Raw genomic sequence first — 24,661 nt, 5'->3', positions numbered from 1 at the left:
GAGGTTTGTACACCGGCAGGAGGTGCACAAGGTTGTGATCTGATCGGCCAAGGGGAGGGAGAGGAGATGGGGGGTATCCCCCCTTGGTGTTGGCATAGAAAAGGTCCAGTATTTTATTGTCTCTGGTGCAGCAGGTGACATATTGTTTGAAGGTGGGCAGAGTAGAGGAAGGAGAGGCATGATTAAAGTCCCCGGTGATGGAGGAGAGCTGTGGGTGGTGTGTCTGCAGCCTGTTTGTGAGCGAGTGCAGGACATCACACGCTGCGTGGGCGTTAGCAGAGGGGAAACGTACGCAGTTATCGCCATAACCTGTGAGAATTCCCGCGTCAGGTAATACGGCCTCATGCTAACCGCTAACAGTTCAATGTCCTTACAGCAGAGTTGTTCTTTAACAGTGATGTGCCGGGATTACACCGTCTATCGTTCACAAACACTGCCAGCCCTCCTCCTTTCCACTTACCACTCTCCTTTGTCCTGTCTCCTGTCAGGTGGAAACCATCCAGCGGAACGTTCTAGTCCGGTGTTAGCTCCGTTAGCCAGGTCTCCGTGAATAGCATCAGGCTACATTCCCGATATTCCCTCTGATGCCGGGTTAGCGCCGCGAGCTCGTCCATCTTGTTTGTAAGGGATCTTACGTTCCCGGTGACGATCGATGGGAGGACGGGTTTGTAGCGTCGCTTCCTGTTGCGGTGTTTTACTCCGGCACGGCCTCCCCGTCTCCTCCTCCTCAGCCCGTTGGGAACATCGGGTCTTTCGCCGGTTAGCTTAGCTGCGTTACCGAGGGCTAACAGCTGATCCCGAGTGTAAACAATAGGACCGCCACAGCGCCTCACATCCGCGGTCACAGGTGTAGCCTGTAAAGTTATTAACATGAGAAAAACCAGGACAGACTTGGCCAGAGTTATATCCATCTTGTGGCAGGATGATTGTCGTCCAAAAAGAAATCCACTAAAAGAACAGTTAGTAGGAGAAAGTAGGAAAAAAGTAGGAAAAAGCCAGGAGCTGTTGTACCGTGCAGCCACTTGGGGAGCACCCGTTGCTGCATGCGGAGTGGCAAGGTAAGTCATCAGGAAAGCCGGGATGGCAGGTTTCAATGGCAAAGACTGTCAGATTGCCATTTGCACATTCTGTTTCAAAACTCTGTTGAAACGTTCAATGGTGCCATTTGCGGCAGGGTACTCAGTGTACTCACTGAGACTCTATGGTGAGCAGCTAGGAAGGCAGCAAAGTCAGCAGATATGGACTGAGAACCATTATCCGTCACAATGGCCTCAGGGTTTCCATGTCTGCTGAAGACAGTGGAGAGGAAGGAGATAACATCCTTGGTGGCGACTGTTGCAGAGAATCCACCGTCTGGCCACTTGCTGGAATAGTCGACCAGAGTGATGGCGTATCGACAGTTCCATGACAATATCGATGGCCAGCTTTTGCCAAGGCTTCTCTGAGAGTTCCACTGGTTGGAGTGGGGCAGGGCGAGGCATGGCGGTCTTGTCATTAGACTGGCAGGGCTGGCATGTATGGATTGTCGAGTGAACTACGTCATCCATCTTTGGCCACCAGTAATACTGTCTCAGGCGTTGCTTTGTACGCACAACACCTTGGTGTGATTCATGTGCCAGGGCCACAACAGTAGCACGCAGTGAGACAGGCACAATCAGGCGTGTACCGCGAAGCGCCAAACAATCTTTCACAGACAGTTCATTGTGTACAATGAAGTATGGGGCAAGATCTGGACTCAGTGCTTTCCCCTGCCTAGGCCAGCCCAGGGTAATCTCCGTGTAGGAAGCAGCAGCAGCCTCGAAGTCAGTAATGGACAGGGCGCCAAGAGCAGTAGTGACTTATGCAACTACTTCTGTAGTTGTGACAACTTTTGCATGTCACTTTGGCAGCAGGGCATGAGGGTGCATTTGCAAGATGATTGTCTGCTCCACATCTGAAGCATTTAGGGGAGGACAGAGCAGCATGAGTAGTACCTGTTGGCGTAGGCAGCTTCTTCTGGGACCGTGGTCTATGCTGCTTCTTTTGCACTGCCTGTACTGGTAAGGTAGGTGTCTCTCCAGCCAGGCGCTTAGCCTGTTCAGCTGCAGACTCCATCTGGGTGGCAATCGTGATAGCTTTGTCTAGAGTGAGGCCAGGCTCCAGCAGCAACCTTTCTTTAATTTGTGCATTGGCGATGGATTCAATAAGCTGATCAGGCAGCATCTCGTCATTTTTATCTCCATATTCACGTGATGTTGCAAGCTCTTGTAAAGCAGCTACATACTGGAGAACAGTCTCACCGGGACCTTGGACTCGTCTTCTGAATGTGTTACGGTCCCCCACCACATTAGTCATTGGTGTGAAATGAGCTGGCAAAGCAGCAACAGCAGAGTCATATGTATCGCCCGTATCTGGCAGTGAGTAGAAGATCCTCTGACCCTCTGTACCAAGGCAGTCCAGAGGCACAGCTCTCCTTCTTCTCGGCTATGGATTCCCTGTAGCATTTATGACCAGGAGATAATTGTCAATTATCTTCAGCCATGTCTTGAAGGGAATAGTAGGCACTCCAGGACAGGACAAAAATTGAGCAGGACATGGGCACACTGGTAGCCATCACCATAAAAGTAGAAAAAATTATAATCTAACTAAAAAATACTCCTCTATGCTTGTAGTATAGCAGGTGGGTTACCTCGTCGTCAATTTGTAGGGATGGATGACGTAATGAAGAAGCAGGAGAGCATGGATTTACTGTATCGATATTTACTCAACAGCATTCCTAACAACAGCACGGCAAAGACTCTTCCTTCCTGTCGCTATACTGGGTGATTCCATCCAGCTTACAGCCTACACTGACACCTAGTGGACAAGCAGTGAAATAACCTCTTGCCAAGTAAGACAATAGAGAACACGACTAGACACACACACACACACACACACACACACACACACACACACACACACACACACACACACACACACACACACACACACACACACACACACACACACACGCACACCAGAACCAATTAACCGATTTACACGTCCCAGGTAAAACTCTTCATTGACTCGGACCCTCATATCCACCAGGTTCAGAGTTGCTATGAGCAGCCAGACCTGTAGGGGGCAGTGTAGCAAATGCATGAAACCTTGATAGCCAATCAGAATCCTGGAAAAAAAACATAGACACAAATTGTGACGTAAATCTCCGCCTTCCCTCTTTAGTTGCAAATGGAGACGGAGTTTTTCTAAATCTCCACGGTAGGTGGAGTTTTCAGGATCAAAGTTAGTGGTGTCCATAGCTGCTTTATGCGTATATATAGAAATATTACCGTTTTGTAAATACCTGGCTACTAGGGTGGAAACGTGGCCTCCGACTTCACAGGGATCAGACGGGAATCAATCCTGACAACCGTCCAATGAAGCGAGGTGCCGACGTCCGGTATGTGGTCTTGAGAAGAAGGTCCTTGGTGACGAGCCAGACCCGCCAGACCCGCCAGACCGGTCCCACCTTGTATTGTGGAGACTGAATGCGACGTCTGTCCACCGACCACTTGAGGGAAGACCCGGTACCCCTCAGAGTCTGGTCGTATCGCTACCAGACGCTATGACTGCGCCAAACCAACGTCAAGGCTGAGGACACTCCCACCTGGACCCAACAGCCACCTAGGGTCCCGATGTGTGGAGGAATCCTCTGATTGGTTAAGGTAATGTTGAACATTTCTATATATTTAAATGGGAATTGGATTAGCCTCTATTGGTCTGTAAGGTTAAAAAAAACAACTGATGAAGGAGCTCAGCTCAGACAGCCTACTGCTGGATTTTGTCAGAGGACGGAGACGACAGTCTGTTTCCTCATGTTACCTGTAACCACAGCCAGTGGGGGGCGCTGTCTCTAAACCTGGACTGGTGAAGTTAACTGATCCACCAGGGACCAAACCGACTGAGTCACGTTTCTGGAGCCACTGAAAGTGAAGTTTTCAGAAATCTGACTTTACAGCGTCACTAAGGACTCAGCCTGGAAAACCAGGAACAGACCTGAAAAACCAGGAACAGGGTCTTGGTTTCCTTAAAACCTGGTTCAATACCTTGTAGTTTGTTGTTTCAAATGAAGACAGTTAGATAAGATATACATTCAGTCACAGAAGCTCCACAACTCCAGTGTCAAAAGAACACAGACTGTATATACAAGTATATATATTTAGATATAAATACACATACTGGAGACCCAGATGAAAAAAATACACATAGTGGCAGAAATATTTACAGTACTTACATTATTGTGTGTGTGTGTGTGTGTGTGTGTGTGTGTGTGTGTGTGTGTGTGTGTGTGTGTGTGTGTGTGTGTGTGTGTGTGTGTGTGTGTGTGTGTGTGTGTGTGTGTGTGTGTGTGTGTGTGTGAGACGTTCTTGGACTGCTGTTGCTGTGAGCATACTAAAAGTTAAGTTGGGGCGGGGTCACATCAGGGCTCAGAGAAAGGCACAGCTGGAGGCTGACTTCTCTGGGAGGAGCGGATCCCCACCCGTTCTAGAACGCTATAGCCCGTTCTAGAACGCTATAGCCCGTTCTAGAACGCTATAGCCCGTTATAGAACTCTATAGCCCGTTCTAGAACTCTATAGCCCGTTCTAGAATGCTAACCCAGTCTAGAATTCCAGCCTGTTCAAGCCCATTCTCCAACTCGAGCCTGTTCTAAAACTCTAGTTAGTTCTTGGACTCTAGCCCATTCTAGGATCCTAACCCAGTCTAGAACTCTGGCCCGTTTGAAGGAGTAACTGAATGTATGGACAACATCTCACAATACTCCAGCAGCAGTTTGTTATCACATGTAGGTATCAACACACACACACACACACACACACACACACACACACACACACACACACACACACACACACACACACACACACACACACACACACACACACACACACACACACACACACACACACACACAGAGAAACTGATTCAGGCCCTGTTTACACGACAACGTTTCCCGTGACAACACCTAATCTGTTAAAAAAAGGAGAGTGTTTCCACTGCAGCAGCGGACACAGAGACAACGGTGTAGTTAGTCTGCTGGGCCACACAGAGACAACGGTGTAGTTAGTCTGCTGGGCCACAGGAGGGCGCTGTTGCTTGATTTTTTTAATGAAACTACACAGATGTGTGCAGAGAACAAAACACTATAAAGGTGAAGAAAAAGGAGAGAAAAAAAGGAGAGAACCTGACATCCTAGTGGACTGATGAGGAACCGGATGATATCAGGGAGAGTCTCAACTATTAGACTACTGATCTGGACCATAAAACTAGAATATGGACCGCGGGTCGTACCGCTACGGGTCGTACCGCTACGGGTCGCACCGCTACGGGTCGCACCTCTACGAGTCGCACCGCTACGGGTCGTACCGCTACGGGTCGTACCGCTACGGGTCGTACCGCTACGGGTCGTACCGCTACGCGGCCACCATGTTTGTGAGGGTGAGGTTGTGTCTCGGAGAGGAGACGTGAGCCAACAGGAGAGGCCACCTTTTTCGTTCTAGAACTCTTGGCCATTTTAGAACTCTCGCCAGTTCTAAGACTCTGACCCGTTCTAGAACTCTAGCCCAGTCTAGAACTCTGTCCCGTTCTTGACCTCCAACCCATTCTAGCAGCTCCTGGTCTCCACACGTCACCTTGAGATGGTCAGCCAGGTGTCCGGAGATGGTTTGTGTGTCGTAGTCTTTCACTGTCCAGGAAGGTTTGGACATCTCATTGTCCCAGTGGTCCGAGGTCTTGGTGTCCTGGAACAGCGGGTTCCTCTTGATGTTGGACTTCAGTGTGATGGGAGTGATGTGCTTCTCCAGGTATCTGTCCACCAACACAGGACGGTCCTGCAGGAAGAGACCTGGCCGGACATCGCGCTCTGACTGTGGAAACAGACGGAATCCTTTTCAGCTCTTTGTCCTCACATCAGTGAGAATTTAAAATCTACTGACAATGTTCACAACTAGCAGTGAAAGAAGTCTCTAAATGTCAAAAGATTCTCACTGGATATTTTCCAAAAAGTTTCACAAGAGTGTGAGAAAGTGAAAGAAACGGTTGGTGAATATAGTAGTGAACAGCACTCCATCTTCCAGTGAAGCAACAACTTCTTCTTCTTTGAAGTTGTATTACCGCCCCCTGCTGGTTGGAGCTAGGCTTTACGTTCCCCACTGCTCTACTTAGACTCTCCAATGTGTTCAGTTCCTCCATCATGTTTCCTTCAGCAACTGAGTCCTGAGTTTTCTGACAAAGGTTCCTGCCCCAGTTGTATTTGTTCTATTGTTCTATTGGTCTCTGTTTGTTCTATTGGTCTATTGGTCTCTGTTTGTTCTATTGGTCTCTGTTTGTTCTATTGGTCTCTGTTTGTTCTATTGTTCTATTGGTCTCTGTTTGTTCTATTGGTCTCTGTTTGTTCTATTGTTCTATTGGTCTCTGTTTGTTCTATTGGTCTCTGTTTGTTCTATTGTTCTATTGGTCTCTGTTTGTTCTATTGGTCTCTGTTTGTTCTATTGTTCTATTGGTCTCTGTTTGTTCTATTGGTCTATTGGTCTCTGTTTGTTCTATTGTTCTATTGGTCTCTGTTTGTTCTATTGGTCTCTGTTTGTTCTATTGTTCTATTGTTCTATTGGTCTCTGTTTGTTCTATTGTTCTATCCGGATCACTGACAGTCAATCTAGTCCACAGTCACACACAGAACCAGATGAAACCTAACCATTACACACCTGGAGGTACAGCCTGTTCTGCCAGGTTCTCTGAGACGACATGACAGCTCCCAGCTGGAACAGGCCCCGAGCCGCCGGCAGCGTCCTCACATCCTGCTGGAACAGGCCCCGAGCCGCCGGCAGCGTCCTCACATCCTGCTGGAACAGGCCCCGAGCCACCGGCAGCGTCCTCACATCCTGCTGGAACAGGCCCCGAGCCACCGGCAGCGTCCTCACATCCTGCTGGAACAGGCCCCGAGCCACCGGCAGCGTCCTCACATCCTGCTGGAACAGGCCCCGAGCCACCGGCAGCGTCCTCACATCCTGCTGGAACAGGCCCCGAGCCGCCGGCAGCGTCCTCACATCGAGCTGCAGGAACTTCTGAGGGTCGTTGTTGTTGGGCAGCACAGAGACGTCCATGATGATGGTCTGATACACTGGAACTGAAGAGCCAACACACACACACACACACACACACACACACACACACACACACACACACACACACACACACACACACACACACACACACACACACACACACACACACACACACACACACACACACACACACACACACACACACACACACACACACACACACACACACACACACACACACACACACACACACACAGTGCTCAGTAATTATTCATGGGGAGCGAGTTTCTGCTTCAGAGGGTTGAGGTTCTCACTTACAGGTGTTTGTTTTCTGAACTGACCTGACTGAAGGGCGAGACAGAGACAGAGACAGAGACAGAGAGAGAGAGAGAGAGAGAGAGAGAGAGAGAGAGAGAGAGAGAGAGAGAGAGAGAGAGAGAGAGAGAGAGAGAGAGAGAGACAGAGACAGAGACAGAGACAGAGACAGAGAGAGAGAGAGACAGAGACAGAGACAGAGACAGAGACAGAGACAGAGAGAGAGAGAGAGAGAGAGAGAGAGAGAGAGAGACAGAGACAGAGACAGAGACAGAGACAGAGACAGAGAGAGAGAGAGAGAGAGAGAGAGAGAGAGAGAGAGAGAGAGAGACAGAGACAGAGACAGAGACAGAGACAGAGACAGAGACAGAGACAGAGAGAGAGAGAGACAGAGACAGAGACAGAGACAGAGACAGAGAGAGAGAGAGAGAGAGAGAGAGAGAGAGAGAGAGGGAGGGAGAGAGAGGGAGAGATAGAGACAGAGACAGAGAGAGAGAGAGATTTTTTTTTATTTTTAAAAACACTTTTATTTACACCATTTTGTCAGAAAACAGTGACATTGTGCATCAGAGCTTTATAAAATCATTTATGTTAAAAAATGTGCAAATTGCAGTTCATTGTTTTCCGTCCAGCACAGAATGTTTTTAAAACCCCAGACCTCTTTAAAAGCATTCAAATCATTGTTTTATTTAAAAAAACGGTATTCAAGCCAGAGTCTGGATTTGATGTTGACTCGCCACACTTCTATGACATCCTGCCCTTCTCTGTTCTCCACCTTGTTCCTCCTGCTGACATATATGGCCATCTTTGCCTCACCTGAGAGGAAGTTCAGGAGCTGCCATTTTGCTTTTGTACTCTTTTTATAGCCTGCTCCCATGATAAAAATCCTCTGAGTAAAAACAACACTAAAAAGAGTAAAAACCATTGTTAAAAGGGTGAAGAAATCTGAAAGTCTCTTACACTCCATAAAAACATGATAAATAGTTTCTTTTTTAGTGCAAAATGGGCAAGTGTTTAAAACAGCAGGATTAATAACAGAGATAAAGTGTTTAAAACAGCAGGGTTAATAACAGATAAAGTGTTTATAAAGTGTTTAAAACAGCAGGGTTAATAACAGATAAAGTGTTTAAAACAGCAGGGTTAATAACAGAGATAAAGTGTTTATAACAGCAGGGTTAATAACAGAGATAAAGTGTTTATAACAGCAGGGTTAATAACAGATAAAGTGTTTATAAAGTGTTTAAAACAGCAGGGTTAATAACAGATAAAGTGTTTAAAACAGCAGGGTTAATAACAGATAGTGTTTAAAACAGCAGGGTTAATAACAGAGATAAAGTGTTTAAAACAGCAGGGTTAATAACAGATAAAGTGTTTAAAACAGCAGGGTTAATAACAGAGATAAAGTGTTTATAACAGCAGGGTTAATAACAGATAAAGTGTTTATAAAGTGTTTATAACAGCAGGGTTAATAACAGATAAAGTGTTTAAAACAGCAGGGTTAATAACAGATAGTGTTTAAAACAGCAGGGTTAATAACAGATAGTGTTTAAAACAGCAGGGTTAATAACAGAGATAAAGTGTTTAAAACAGCAGGGTTAATAACAGATAAAGTGTTTAAAACAGCAGGGTTAATAACAGATAAAGTGTTTAAAACAGCAGGGTTAATAACAGATAAAGTGTTTATAACAGCAGGGTTAATAACAGAGATAAAGTGTTTATAACAGCAGGGTTAATAACAGATAAAGTGTTTATAAAGTGTTTATAACAGCAGGGTTAATAACAGATAAAGTGTTTAAAACAGCAGGGTTAATAACAGAGATAAAGTGTTTATAACAGCAGGGTTAATAACAGATAAAGTGTTTATAAAGTGTTTATAACAGCAGGGTTAATAACAGATAAAGTGTTTAAAACAGCAGGGTCAATAACAGAGATAAAGTGTTTAAAACAGCAGGGTTGCTGACAGAGATAAAAGCATTGGAAGCGATCGCACCGTGTAAAATCCTCCACTGAAGGTCTCCAGTTGGTTTCTTTAGGGGGGGTTTATATAAGATCCTCCACTGGGGACCGGGTCCACCCTGACCCAGTCTTTGCGACCACACAGTGGGGGGTCTGTTGCTCAGTCCACCCTTGTGGATGCTCTTCACACAGTTCCGATAAAAAATCCGTTTGCCTGCCTTGTGCAACGACAGTCTCTCGGGCTGTGTGATTTCTAGGAGGGGACCGGACAATCCCCCCAGCCCCGGGCTCAGCAGGACCTCGGGGAGGACCAGGACAATCCCCCCAGCCCCGGGCTCAGCAGGACCTCGGGGAGGACCAGGACAATCCCCCCAGCCCCGGGCTCAGCAGGACCTCAGGGAAGGGGTCTGCAGCGTCCGGGGAGAGTTCTCCTTCGCTGTATCTCCTCAGGGGGCTCCTGTCTCTGGCCCTGAGTGTCGTCCTCCAGGTCTCCAGGAGCCTCTGGGACACCCGGACAGACTGCAGCTTCAGTCGAGAGCCCAGGGCCTGGGCGTCGCTCAGGTCCGGCCCCACAGCATCCACAAGCTGACCCACGGTGAGGGTCCCAGACTGGATCAGCCTTCCCCAGACCAGGAGTTGTTGTTCCGCTGATGTCCAGTCTGGCTCCGTGGATCAGGGGTTCTTTCAACAGCCACTGCAGAGAGTCGCTTTCAGGAACCTTCTATGTGTGAATAAAGCCCAGCATTTAAAAATACTTTGATAAAAAGGAGGAAACCCCTTGAGATTTAGGAATTTAGAATCAGTTAAGAACAGAACATTATCCAACCCCAACTTACTGACACACCTCAGGATGCAGCTGGCCACACCCCTCAGGATGCTGCTGGCCACACCCCTCAGCATGCTGCTGGCCACACCCCTCAGGATGCAGCTGGCCACACCCCTCAGGATGCTGCTGGCCACACCCCTCAGGATGCAGCTGGCCACACCCCTCAGGATGCTGCTGGCCACACCCCTCAGGATGCTGCTGGCCACACCCCTCAGGATGCAGCTGGCCACACCCCTCAGGATGCTGCTGGCCACACCCCTCAGGATGCTGCTGGCCACACCCCTCAGGATGCAGCTGGCCACACCCCTCAGGATGCTGCTGGCCACACCCCTCAGGATGCTGCTGGCCACACCCCTCAGGATGCAGCTGGCCACACCCCTCAGGATGCAGCTGGCCACACCCCTCAGGATGCAGCTGGCCACACCTCTCCACATCAGATCTGCCGGGCCTGTGAGGAACCTCTGCAGGAACTGGAGTCTAAAAGTGGCAGTCTGGCTGGCCAAGTGGACAAGGCCCTGACCCCCCTCCTCTCTGTCTAAAAACAGCGCCCCCTGTGGCACCCAGTGCAGACCATGCCAGAAGAAATCCATCATTTTCTTTTGAATTTGAGTCAGGAGGCCTGGAGGAGGGTCTGCACTGGTGAGCCGATGCCACAGCTGAGATGCTACCAGGTTGTTTAAAACTAGAACCCTACCTCGGAGGGACATCTTGAGGAGGAGCCACCTCCACTTGGAGAGCTGTCCCTCCATCTTGTCCATGACGGTCTCCCAGTTCTTCTGAACAAAATGTTCTTTACCCACATGTATCCCTAAATATTTAAAACCATCTTTTTTCCATGTTAAATTCTGGGGAAGAACTGAGAGACCGCCATGCCGCCTGCCGACAGCGAGGGCTTCACTTTTTCCCCAGTTGACCCTGATGTCACATTAAAATCCCTTATTATCTTACTTAAAAGGTCTATTTGTTCTTGGCTCCTGATAAAAACAATAAGATCATCTGCATAAGCAGATAAAATTACACCTTCACTAAAACCCGGTAAAAACAGACCCCCTAAACTAGAAGGTTGCTTATTGAGGAGGGGTTCCAGGGAGAGTGCATAGAGCATCCCAGACAGAGCGCAGCCCTGCCTGACACCTCTACACACTCTAAAAGGAGCACACAGACTGCCGTTAAACTTCAGCACACTCTCAATGTCTCTGTACAGCACCTTGATCCTAGCTATGAAACCAGAACCCGAAGCTTTCCATGACCCTCCAAAGGACGTCGTGTTCAACGCGGTCAAAAGCCTTTTCCTGGTCTACTGAAATTAGACCAGCATCTATGTCCAAAGAACTAGAGACTTCCAAAATATCACGAATCAGGTGGACGTTGTCCACCATGGACCTGCCAGGGACACAGTAGGTCTGGTCCCGGTGGAGGACCTGCTCCATAACTCTCCCCAGCCTGGAGGCCAGTACTTTGGACCAGGGACACAGTAGGTCTGGTCCCGGTGGAGGACCTGCTCCATAACCCTCCCCAGCCTGGAGGCCAGTACTTTGGACAGGAGTTTGTAGTCCACACAGAGCAAAGACACAGGACGCCAGTTTTTGATGTCCTGCAGGTTCCCTTTTTTAGGGAGCAGAGTGAGGACTGCCCTCCTGCAGGACACTGGCATGGAACCAGAGGCCAGACACTCATTAAATACGTCCAGGACATCCTTACCTAGGATTTCCCAGAACGTTTTATAAAACTCAGCGGTGAGCCCGTCAATCCCAGGAGACCTGCCCGTTGACATCGCCTGCAGTGCCGCCCGCAGCTCCTGCATTTCCAGGCAGGCCTCCAGCTGTTTGTTGGTCTCCTCGGAGACTTGAGGCAGTCCCCGCAGGAACCCCTCCAGGAGACCATGCTCCTCCTCGGAGACTTGAGGCAGTCCCTTCAGGAACCCCTCGAGGAGACCTTGCTCCTCCTTGTACTCACTCCGGTACAGGGACACGTAGAAGCTCACCGCTCTCCTTCGCATATGGCTTGGTTCTGAGATCTCCTGCCCCAGGTCTGAGAGCAGTGGACCACTTTCCCCTGACCGTTCTTTTTTTCCAGGCTGAAGAAGAAGCTAGAGGGAGCGTCCGTCCCAGAGATGGTTTGGTACCGGGACCGGACCAATGCGTCCTGCACTTTAACATTCAGCAGGTCGTCTGAAGACATTTTTTTTCTTTTGAGGCTTTCAATATAACCTCGATCTCCTGTGGACTCATTTAGATGTTCCAGTTCCACTATCTCGGTCTCTAGATGCTTCATAGACCTGGTGATGTCACCTGTGACATTTAGGGTGTGCTGCTGACACAGGAGTTTGATCTGAGTCTTACCGTGGTCCCACCACTGCCTAAGACTGCTAAAATCCCCTTCCTCTCTAAAAACCTCCAAACAAACATTAAAGCCTCTAAAGCTTCTATCAAAGGTTAAAACTGAATTAAAATGCCAGTAGGCGCTTTTAGGTAAAACATTTCTGATAAAAATACTATTTAAAAGTAAACAATGATCAGTAAAACCAATAGGTGAAATATCAGACTTCTTAAAGACATTAAAATGATGTTTAAAACTATAAATACGATCTAACCTGGCTGAGGAGACCCTGCTCTCTCTAAAGTGGGACCAGGTGTGCTGTGGACAGTCAGGATGTGTCCTTCTCCAGACGTCCACTATGTCCTGAGAGTGGACCAGCTACCTTAAGGCTGGACCATCCTTCTCCAGACGTCCACTATGTCCTGAGAGTGGACCAGCTACCTTAAGGCTGGACCATCCTTCTCCAGACGTCCACTATGTCCTGAGAGTGGACCAGCTACCTTAAGGTTGGACCATCCTTCTCCAGACGTCCACTATGTCCTGAGACCAGCTACCTTAAGGTTGGACCATCCTTCTCCAGACGTCCACTATGTCCTGAGAGTGGACCAGCTACCTTAAGGCTGGACCATCCTTCTCCAGACGTCCACTATGTCCTGAGAGTGGACCAGCTACCTTAAGGCTGGACCATCCTTCTCCAGACGTCCACTATGTCCTGAGACCAGCTACCTTAAGGTTGGACCATCCTTCTCCGGACGTCCACTATGTCCTGAGAGTGGACCAGCTACCTTAAGGTTGGACCATCCTTCTCCAGACGTCCACTATGTCCTGAGAGTGGACCAGCTACCTTAAGGCTGGACCATCCTTCTCCAGACGTCCACTATGTCCTGAGAGTGGACCAGCTACCTTAAGGTTGGACCATCCTTCTCCAGACGTCCACTATGTCCTGAGACCAGCTACCTTAAGGTTGGACCATCCTTCTCCAGACGTCCACTATGTCCTGAGAGTGGACCAGCTGCCTTAAGGCTGGACCATCCTTCTCCAGACGTCCACTATGTCCTGAGAGTGGACCAGCTGCATTAAGGCGTGCTGAGAGGCTGGATGAGGCTCTGCATGGTTGCGGTCTAATGCCGCGTCTTCTGTACAATTAAAATCTCCACCCAGAAACAAATAGTCCTCCGACCCACACCCACTGACCACCTCACTTAACTTGAGGACAAACTGCTTCCTCTCTGCACCGGCCGGGGGGTGGGAGTGGGGGGGTGGGGGTAACAGTTAATAAAGACTCATTTAAAATGGTGGAACTGAGCTTTGATTAAAAGCAACCTCCCCTGTACACAGTGCTGGACCTCCAGTGAGTTGGGGTTAAAAGCCCTGGAGAAGAGGAGGCCCACTCCTCCACTGAGAGGAGGGTGGAGGCTCTACATGCCCTCTTCCACTGAGAGGAGGGTGGAGGCTCTACATGCCCTCTTCCACTGAGAGGAGGGTGGAGGCTCTACATGGCCTCCCCTTTCCATTCCCTCCTCCACTCAGCTTCATTACTAAAATCACTGTGGGTTTCCTGAAGGAACAGGACGTCTATCTTTTTAAGTGTGGCTGTCTCATAGATTGCTGGTCTTTTTCTCAGATCTCGGCTCCGTTCACATTTAAAATACCCAGTTTAAAAACATCCATGATAAAAGAGATGTTTAAAACTAGGATAAAAACAAATACATTAATTAAAACAGACTTGGCTGTCAGCATCATCATCTCACAGTTGTTTGTCTTTCAGCACAAGTTTCCTTAGTCTGTCCCTCCTGTCCTGTGAGGCCAGACTCCTGTCCTGTGAGGACAGACTCCTGTTCTGTGAGGACAGACTCCTGTCCTGTGAGGCCAGACTCCTGTCCTGTGAGGACAGACTCCTGTTCTGTGAGGACAGACTCCTGTCCTGTGAGGACAGACTCCTGTCCTGTGAGGACAGACTCCTGTTCTGTGAGGACAGACTCCTGTCCTGTGAGGACAGACTCCTGTCTGCTGCTCAGATGGAGTCTGGCCCAAACAATAAAAAGACTGAGGTCTGGGAAGTGGTCCTCTACTTTTACCCCGTGTTGGTTTTTTGTTTGTTGTAAAAACATCTTATATTTTCCTGCACTGTACGGTACTTTGGTTTTTTGAGAACTGTTAAAAGAAATGTCACTGTTATCTGATGCATATTCGTTTCCACTGTCTTCTGGGGGGGTCCCCCAGTGTCCCTGACCCCCCAGTGTCCCTGACCCCCCAGTGTCCCCACAGCTTTTCTTTGTTTCACTCTTTTTTTCTCTTCCTCCTCCTTTTTGCAGGTTTATTTTTTCCAATTTTTTCTTCCTCCATCTCTGCCTCCTCCACCTTTTCTGCCTTGCTGCTCCCTCCTGTCTCCTCCACCTGTTCATCTCTGCTGCTCCTTTCTGCCTCCTCCACCTGTTCATCTCTGCTGCTCCTTTCTGCCTCCTCCACCTGTTCAGCTCTGCTGCTCCTTTCTGCCTCCTCCACCTGTTCAGCTCTGCTGCTCCTTTCTACCTCCTCCACCTGTTCATCTCTGTTGCTCCTTTCTACCTCCTCCACCTGTTCATCTCTGCTGCTCCTTTCTACCTCCTCCACCTGTTCTGCCTTGTTGCTCCCTCCTGCCTCCTCCACCTGTTCAGCTCTGCTGCTCCTTTCTGCCTCCTCCACCTGTTCAGCTCTGCTGCTCCTTTCTGCCTCCTCCATCTGTTCATCTCTGCTGCTCCTTCCTACCTCCTCCACCTGTTCTGCCTTGCTGCTCCCTCCTGCCTCCTCCACCTGATCAGCTATGTTGCTCCTTCCTTCTCCTTCCTCCTCTCTTTCCTGCTCCACATCTGGCTCACTCTTTTTATCAACCCCTTTTTTTTCTTTTTTTCTTTTTTCTCCTCCACCTCACCACTGATATTTACATTTCTTTCATCCACGCTGCATTCAGTGTCATTCACTCCTCCTTCCTCTCCAGCTCCACCCGACATACTCTCCTCACTCACGCTCACATTCACACCTCCACCCGGTGTATTTACCCTCCTCACCCCGTGCTTGATGCTCTCCTGGTCGGTCACAGCAGCGCGTCTCCTCGGGTTTTACCGAGGAGACGCGATTGGCCGCTCGGACTGAGCCCCAGCCACCGCGTCTCCCGGGAGCCCGGATTGCGGAGCCACCAGCGGGGGGGGACCCCCCAGACGGAGGCCCGCGGCCCCGGCATCGGGGCAGCGGCAGCCGTGGCAGCAGCGCCACGGGACTCCGCGGAACCGGGCTGAGCCGACTCAGCCCGCCGCGGACAGGACTTCACCGTGTGTCCCTCCTCACCACAGCCGAAGCATTTCATGCCAGCTGAGCTCGCGAAGACAACGTAGTCATAATCATTTCCTCTCACACGGAACCTGAGGTTGAGCTCCTCATTCCGGTTATTGAGTATCATAAATACTTGTCTTCTGAAACAGATTGCGTGTTTCAGCAGCGGAGACTTAATTCCAGACAGGATTTCCTTATAGCCAGACACCACTTTTCCAAATCTGGAAAGCTCCTTAGTCAAGAGCTCATCTGGAGCATAAGGAGGGACGTTGGACAGGATCACCCGGACAGCAGGCTGGACCTGGACCAACCTGTCCAGCACGGTGATTCCTGTCTCCACAACGGAGTTGGCCTTCTCCACCCGGTCCATAAAGATCACCACGGCGCCGTTCATCCGGGCCGCCGCCTTCACGCTGCTGTACCCGACCTTCTCCCCCACAGCCAGAGCAACCTGCTCCACCTGCTCCACCTGCTGTACCCGACCTTCTCCCCCACAGCCAGAGCAACCTGCTCCACCTGCTGTAGCTGACCTTCTCCCCCACAGCCAGAGCACCCTGCTCCACCTGCTCCACCTGCTGTACCCGACCTTCTCCCCCACAGCCAGAGCAACCTGCTCCACCTGCTCCACCTGCTGTAGCTGACCTTCTCCCCCACAGCCAGAGCACCCTGCTCCACCTGCTCCACCTGCTGTACCCGACCTTCTCCCCCACAGCCAGAGCACCCTGCTCCACCTGCTCCACCTGCTCCACCTGCTGTACCCGACCTTCTCCCCCACAGCCAGAGCACCCTGCTCCACCTGCTCCACCTGCTCCACCTGCTGTACCCGACCTTCTCCCCCACAGCCAGAGCAACCTGCTCCACGCTGCAGGGGAAAGGTGTTGAGATGCGGATCCCGTGTTTGCAGGTGAGTTTCCTCAGCTCGGACGACATGGCCTCAGCCAGTCGCCGGCAAACACGGAGCAACGCAAACCCACCGAAACCCCGAGAAAGAAGGAAACAAAACCAAAAGTGCTCTGTGATTATTAAACTATGGTGCTTGTGAACATTAACAAGAAAAAATTACAGAAAAAAACGTGACAAACGCTCCCAGCATGCACAGAGAGAGAGAGAGAGAGAGAGAGAGAGAGAGAGAAAGAGACAGAGAGACAGAGACAGAGACAGAGACAGAGAGAGAGAGAGAGAGGGAGAGATAGAGAGAGAGAGAGAAAGAGACAGAGAGACAGAGACAGAGACAGAGACAGAGAGAGAGAGAGAGAGGGAGAGATAGAGAGAGAGAGAGAGAGACAGAGACAGAGACAGAGAGAGAGAGACCTTTGACCTTTAACAGTTCTTTATTTTCACTTTTTTTTTACACAAAAAGAACACTCATAAACAGGCGATGAGAACTAATCTATTTACAGCACACACACACACACACACACACACACACACACACACACACACACACACACACTAGAAATGCAGTTGCAGTTCTTCATGCTCTATGGCACACAGAACACCACCAACAGTCCAAACAGAAACAAATTCTTTCAAGTCCGATACTTGTTTATGGAAGGTGAACTCCACCCTGAGTGGAGCAGCCACCAGGCCTCTGAACATCTGCAGAGCATCATCAGACCCTGCACCTTGGCTTCTGTTGCGCCGTGACAACCAGATGCCCATTTTTGCCTGTCCTATCAGGAAGTTGACAAGGCAGATGTTCCTACGTTGGGTTGCAGAGTATTTTGGTCCAAATATGAAAAGGCCACCATGAAAGACATGACCTAATTGGGTCAACCACTGCTGCAGCAGAGCAAAGAGGGAGGTCAGTCTCCGACAGTGTAGCCAGAGGTGATCCAGGGTTTCCTCGGCTTGGCAGAAGACACACCGACTGTCAGTTTGGGGATTGAGTCGTGCCACATGTCTGTTTGTGGCCACGGCCCCATGTACCACCCTCCACTGGAGATCCGCAGTGCGTTTCTCTATGGGGGCTTTGTACAGGGACCTCCAGCTGCCTCTGGGTGAGGACCCTGGTGCCAACATCCCAGACCACCGGGACTCCTGGACACCAGTCAGAGACGCACAATTTATGACTTTTACTGTGATTATGTAGAGGTCCTTCTTCTGCAGTTGGGAAAACTTAGAGAGTTTTGGTGTTGAGAAGGAGAGAAGAAGTCCATTGTCCACCTCCTGCTCCCTGACCGCAGCACTGATGGACAGCTGAGGGAAAGACGAAGGTTGTGGCTCTTTGGTCGGTTGGTGTTTCCTTCCCCAGAGCCTCCCTGAAGGAACCAGGTAGAGCTCTCACCACCTCCTCCAGCAGTTTCTCCACCAGTCTTTGTGATTTGAGCCCAGTCTCTTGGGTCAACCTGGCTGCAGTCTTCCACTGTCCCACCGTCCTCAGGTCGCCCAGCTTGGTCAGACCAGCTGATGTTAGGGTCCTCTGTATGGTCGGGGAGCGGAGGAGCCTGGCTTGGATCATGGGGTTGTGGAACAGTGGCTCTTCTCTTACGTTGCCACACACCTGGGAAGAGTCTCTCTGGGCAGTGAAAACAGTCCTCCAGGCTCTCAGGACAGACTGGTAGAAGACTGATGTGCTTGATGGATCCACTTCAGCCAGGTCGAGGAGGAACAGATGTTTATTGTAGTGGAGGTTTCCGACTCTTCCCAGCAGTACAGATGCTGTTTCTGTCCATAGCTGTTCCTGGTGGTACAGGTGGTGCTGTGCGGTCAGGAGACGGAGGGTCTTCAGGCGGCTCTGGATGTCGATTAGCCCCTGACCTCCCTCAGACAGAGGAAGGTACAGGACTGAAGCTCTGGTCCAGTGAGCTCCGCCCCAGAAGAAGTTCACCAGTCTGCTCTGTATATCTTTGATCAGGGCTGCAGGAGGCTCCAGCACAGTGAAGCGGTGCCAGAGCATTGAAGCGGCCAAGTTGTTAACAACCAAAGTCCTCCCCCTGTAAGACAGCTGTGGCTGGACCCAAGTCCATCGAGACAATTGGGCACTGACTCTCTCCGCCAAACCTTCCCAGTTCTTCTTTTGGAAGTCGCTGGTTCCTAGAAAAACGCCCAGACACTTCACTCCCTCCGTGCTCCACTGCAGCCCAGCAGGTAGAGTTGGCTGCTGATTGTTCCACTGCCCCAGGAGAAGCCCTTCACACTTGGTCCAGTTCACCTTGGCTGAGGAGGCCTTCTCGTACAAGGTGAGTTTGCTTTGCAGGGTCTGGATGTCTGTTCTGTGGGTGATGAAAACTGTTATGTCATCAGCATAAGCTGATAGCACAACAGTTCCCCCACTTCCTGGAATTGAAAGGCCTGGCAGACTGCTCCTGAGTTGAGCCAAGAGGGGCTCAATGGCGATGCTGTATAGCATCCCGGACAGAGGACAGCCCTGCCTGGTCCCTCTCTGAACAGGGACCGGTCGGCTCAGCCCCCCTCCAACTTTCATCAGTACAGTGGCTCCTGTGTAGAGTAATTTAATCCAAGAAATAAATTTTCTCCCAAAACCAAAAGAACAAAGTGTTTTAAATAAATAAAGGTGATCAACTCTATCAAAAGCTTTCTCCTGGTCAATGGAGAACAGTCCTACTTTTAGCTCCTGTGAGTGTGAAATGTCAATAATGTCTCTCATCAAAAATATATTGTCCATGATGCTTCGTTCCGGGACGCAGTATGTTTGTCCCACTGTGATGACGTTGTCCAGGCAGTCTTTTAGTCGATTGCCGATGCATCTGGCTATTATTTTATAGTCTGTGCAGAGGAGTGAGACGGGCCTCCAGTTCTTCAGCAGGCCCAGATCTCCTTTCTTGGGCAGCAGGGTCAGGACGGCCCTCGTGCAGCTCAAAGGCAACAGTCCAGTGTCCAAGCAGTAGTTCAGGACCTGGAACAGGTCTTCCCCCAGCAGAGTCCAGAAACTGCTGTAGAACTCTGTAGGGAGGCCATCGATCCCGGGAGACCGTCCACAGCTGAGCTGCTGGAGCGCCGTGGACATCTCTTCAAGGGAGAAGCTGGACTCCAGCGAGGCTGATATGGACTCCTCCAGCCGTGGGAGCCCCTCCAGGATCTGGTCCACGTTACCAGGGTCGCAGGTCTCTGCACTGAACAGGTCTGAGTAGAAACTGATGGCCAGCTTCCTCATCTCAGAGGGGTCTGTTGTTATTGTTCCATTGCTATGTTTGAGGTGTGTCATCATATTATTGTTCCTGGGTTTTCTTTCTAATTTGAAGAAGTAGCGGGTCGGAGCATCTATTTCTTTAATTGAGGTGATTTGGTTTTTGAGTAAAGCCCCTTTTGCTTGCTTTTGTGTGGAGGAAAGTATTTAAAGCTTTCTTCCTGCCAGGTAAGGTTCTATTGCTCTCTGTTCCTTTACTAATTTCTTCTTCCAAAGTGCTAATTTCCTTTTCTAGACGATGGAGATGGTCTTTTTGTGTTTGTGTCCTGTGTGCGGTGTACTGCCTGCAGAAAAGTTGAATTTGGGTTTTCCCCACCTCCCACCATTTGGCCAAACTCACAAAGTCCAGTTTCCTCCGTCTCCACTGAGTCCAGAAGACGGCAAAGGCCTGACAGAAGGACGTGTCCTGTGTGAGCTGGATGTTAAAAGTCCAATATGGAGGTCGGTGTGGGCGTGTTTGCATTGAGAGATCTGTGACGAGTAGATGGTGATCAGAAAAACCTATAGGTGTGATGGTGGACTGGACCAGACGGTTATTATGTGTTTTCTTAATGTAAATCCGGTCCAGTCTGGCTGCACTGACTCTGCTGTCTGTGGCCTTTACCCAGGTGTATTACCTGTCTGTAGGGTGGAGGGTCCTCCAGGCGTCTATCAGGTCATTCTCAGTTAGGATGGTGGAAAGGGCGGATGCTGATGGTGGGTGTGGTTCCTGTGTGTTCCTGTCAGAGTCTGGATGGGTGGAGCAGTTCCAGTCTCCTCCTATGATTATAAATGAACTGCTGTTAAGTTGTTTCAGTTCAGTGTTTAGTTTCTGAAAGAGTCGAACACGGTTGGCCCCGGTGTTATGGGCGTAGATGTTGATGAAGGTGAAAACGGTTCCTTTTATTTTTGCCTGCACCACCTGAGCCCTACCCTGCTCCACCTGGAACCTACACCACCTGAGCCCTACCCTGCTCCACCTGGAACCTACACCACCTGAGCCCTACCCTGCTCCACCTGGAACCTACACCACCTGAGCCCTACCCTGCTCCACCTCGCAGGATGAAATGTCTGTAGGACACAGGTGAGGTGAGAACAACACCGCGACTCCTGCACTGAAATTAGTGCCTGACTGAAGAGGGTTTCTCCTCTCCAGCCCAGGAGCCAGTCTTTTTCATTATCAAGTGAGCTGTGTGTCTCCTGGAGGAGGAAGACATCTATTTTTTTGTCTTTGCACAGCTCTGATATTAGTGCTCTCCTTTCTCTGTCTCTCCCTCCGTTCACATTTAGTGTAGCAACTCTGAGAGTCTCCATGAGAAGAGAAAGGGAGAGCAGGACAGTGAACCACCACCAGTGAGGAAACAACACCTTCAGAATAAGAGTCATTTTTTACTGTTTTTGTGTTTCAGGAAGGAGTCTTCCTCTCCTTTCCTTCCTCAGTTTGGTCAGTATTTTTTTTAGTCGATATTGTTTCTGTTTACTGAGTTCCTCAGTGCTGGCCTGTTTTGTCATTTTTAGAACCGAACTGATAAATTTGTCCACATCTGAAAAGAAATCCTTCACGTCCACTGATTGTCCAAATGTCTTGTCAAGAAAGTCATTTATTTCTTGTATGGTGTCTGAGGTTGAGTCATCCTGAGAAGGAAAATCAGAGAACTGGGAGAGGGAGTCGTCGTCTTCTATGTCGTCCTCCAGTTGCTGTTCTGTCTGGTCACAGGTGTCAGGTGTGTGTGTGTTTGTGTGTGTGTTAGGATTCTCAGTGTCAAGTGGGTGTATGTGTGTGTGGAAATATTCAGCAGTGTGGGGTGTGTGTGTGCTGGGGTTGATATGGGGTGTGTGTGTGTGTGTGTTTGTGTTTGTGCTGGAGCTGTCAGTGTCAGGTATGTGTGTGTGTGTGTGTGTGTGTGTGTGTGTGCATCGGGGATGTCAGTTTGCTCTGTGTGTGTTACAGTTTCCGTCTGTCCATTGTCTTCTACAGTGTGTGTGTCTTTGTTTTTCTTGTCTACGTTTATTTCCCTGTCGTCCTGGAACTTTCTTTTATTCCTATTCAGTGGAGAGCTGCTTACAGCCTCCTCCACCTCCACCTCCTCCACCTCCTGCTCTTCCACCTGCGGCTCCGGAGCCGAATCAGCGCCCAGGGTCGGGGACTCCACCCGCAACCCACCGGGGGCACCGTCACTGGGGGCCAGCCGCTCCGATCGCGTTTCGCTGGGAGATCCAGCGTCCGTGGCCTCGAGCCCGGGCCGAGGCGCGCCCCACGGCGCCGCTCGCGGCGCGGACGATGTTGCGGCCCGCGGCGGGGCGGCCGCGCCGCGGCGCTCCGCAGAGCCGCCGCTGCCGTCCGCAGGCTGCTCTCTGTGAGGACATGCCAGACGTTTGTGTCCGACATCCCCGCACTCGAAGCACTTGATGCTTCCCGAGCTGGCGTACACCGTGTAGAACCCGTCACCATATTTCACTTTGAATGACCCCTCCAGGGTTCCGGGTCGTTCAGGTACATGAAGGCCTGTCTGCGGAGGGACTGGACGTGTTGCAGTTTATCATTTCTACAATTTAGTTTCACCTCCCTGAGGCCGCCAGAGAACTTCCCGAAACGGGCCAGTTGGTTCTCCAGCAGCTGGTTGGGAATAAACGGGGGAACCCCGGACACAGTGACCCGGGTGGACGGTACGAACAGCGGTGACACCGGTACATACAGATCTTCCAACACTAGTCCCTGTTCCACCAGTGAATGAACCATCTTCTCCTCACGGAGAAAAGCCACCACGGCCTTGTTCATTCTAGAGCCATATAGAATGTTGATATGACCCACCACGTCTCCAACGGCCAGGAGAACATCCTCCACAGAGTACCGGGGGTCAGCCACCACCCGAACTCCGTGTTTGATGGAGGGAGGCGGCGAGCCCTCCACCGGGAGGGACGCCATCACTCCTCCAACAAAACACCTGACTGCTCACAAACCTTCTCTTTTTTTCAAAACGATGAATTAAACTCCTCTTACCTTCACATAGAGAACCCAGGGGGAAGAGAAACACCGAAGTTTAAAGTGCAGAAACACAGTTTTCTCGCTCAAACTTTCCAAAGCGCTCCACGCCCGCTCACACACTCACACCCACCCAGCATGCAATGCGAGAGAGAGAGAGAGAGAGAGACAGAGAGAGAGAGAGAGAGAGAGAGAGAGAGAGACAGAGAGAGAGAGAGGGAGAGATAGAGAGAGAGAGAGAGAGAGAGAGACAGAGACAGAGACAGAGAGAGAGAGAGAGAGAGAGAGAGAGAGAGACAGAGACAGAGAGACAGAGACAGAGAGAGAGAGAGAGAGAGAGAGAGAGAGAGAGAGACAGAGACAGAGAGACAGAGACAGAGACAGAGACAGAGACAGAGAGAGAGAGAGAGAGAGAGAGAGAGAGAGGGGAGAGATAGAGACAGAGACAGAGACAGAGACAGAGAGACAGAGACAGAGAGAGAGAGAGAGAGGGAGAGACAGAGAGACAGAGACAGAGACAGAGAGAGAGAGAGAGAAAGACAGACATTTGACCTTTAACACGTCCTTTATTGGTTCGTTGAGTTCATGATAAAAACAAACGTATTTACACATTCAGGTAAATATTATCACCAGATGAGAGAAAGAAAAGAAAAGAAATGCCAATAGAACGAAGCTGATGAAAACAAAGGTCACAATCGTTGCGGTTCCACAGTGCAGAGCCCCCCTTTGACCCCCCAACCTGAAACTAGTCTGGGAGCCTGATTGAGACCTCGCACTCTGGACCGTCAGGATGGGCCCAATCATGGCCTCTGGCCCAATCATGGCCTCTGGCCCATCTGAATATTGATAAAATATACTTTTTGAATGTTTTAAGATCTATAATGTCATTTTAATAAATAAGGACTTTTATTTCCCAAATTTTGGGGGGCTTTTATTTTGAAAGCCAGCTCACCCCGACCCTAGCTAAACACTTGGGGTGCTTCTGAATAGTCCCTCCTGTCTCCTTTCCTATCAACCTTCCCTTAACTCTGTGGATGATGTCACATGGTTAAGGAAAGGACTTAGGGGGCTTCCTAAAGGAGTTAAGGAAAGGTGTTAGGAGGCTTTCTAAAGGAGTTAAGGAAAGGTGTTAGGAGGCTTTCTAAAGGAGCTAGGAAAGGTGTTAGGAGGCTTTCTAAAGGAGATAAGGAAAGGTGTTAGGAGGCTTTCTAAAGGAGTTAGTGAAAGGTGTTAGGAGGCTTCCTAAAGGAGTTAGTGAAAGGTGTTAGGAGGCTTCCTAAAGGAGTTAGTGAAAGGTGTTAGGAGGCTTCCTAAAGGAGTTAAGGAAAGGTGTTAGGGGGCTTCCTAAAGGAGTTAAGGAAAGGTGTTAGGGGGCTTCCTAAAGGAGTTAGTGAAAGGTGTTAGGAGGCTTCCTAAAGGAGTTAGTGAAAGGTGTTAGGAGGCTTCCTAAAGGAGTTAAGGAAAGGTGTTAGGAGGCTTCCTAAAGGAGTTAAGGAAAGGTGTTAGGGGGCTTCCTAAAGGAGTTAGTGAAAGGTGTTAGGAGGCTTCCTAAAGGAGTTAAGGAAAGGTGTTAGGAGACTTCCTAAAGGAGTTAAGGAAAGGTGTTAGGAGGCTTTCTAAAGGAGCTAGGAAAGGTGTTAGGAGGCTTCCTAAAGGAGTTAAGGAAAGGTGTTAGGGGGCTTCCTAAAGGAGTTAGTGAAAGGTGTTAGGAGGCTTCCTAAAGGAGTTAAGGAAAGGTGTTAG

General features: G+C 49.8%; 1 protein-coding gene across 1 annotated transcript in view; it reads right to left on the bottom strand.

Annotated features, from left to right (window-relative positions):
• The window catches only part of minar2 (membrane integral NOTCH2 associated receptor 2), a gene marked incomplete at both ends in the record, with an annotated part of 11,376 nt that extends 4,256 nt beyond the window's left edge, over nt 1-7,120 (bottom strand). Inside the window, 2 exons of the mRNA XM_080477004.1 lie at nt 5,651-5,884; nt 6,722-7,120. Coding sequence (XP_080333130.1) covers nt 5,651-5,884; nt 6,722-7,120 — 633 coding nt within the window. The remainder of the gene's footprint in view (nt 1-5,650; nt 5,885-6,721) is intronic.
• Nucleotides 7,121-24,661: the final 17,541 nt, after the last annotated feature.

The sequence above is a fragment of the Lipophrys pholis genome, assembly GCF_963383615.2.
Source record: "Lipophrys pholis genome assembly, chromosome: 12".
In the NCBI taxonomy this organism is placed as follows: domain Eukaryota; kingdom Metazoa; phylum Chordata; class Actinopteri; order Blenniiformes; family Blenniidae; genus Lipophrys; species Lipophrys pholis.
This window is presented reverse-complemented; position numbering and strand designations above follow the sequence as displayed.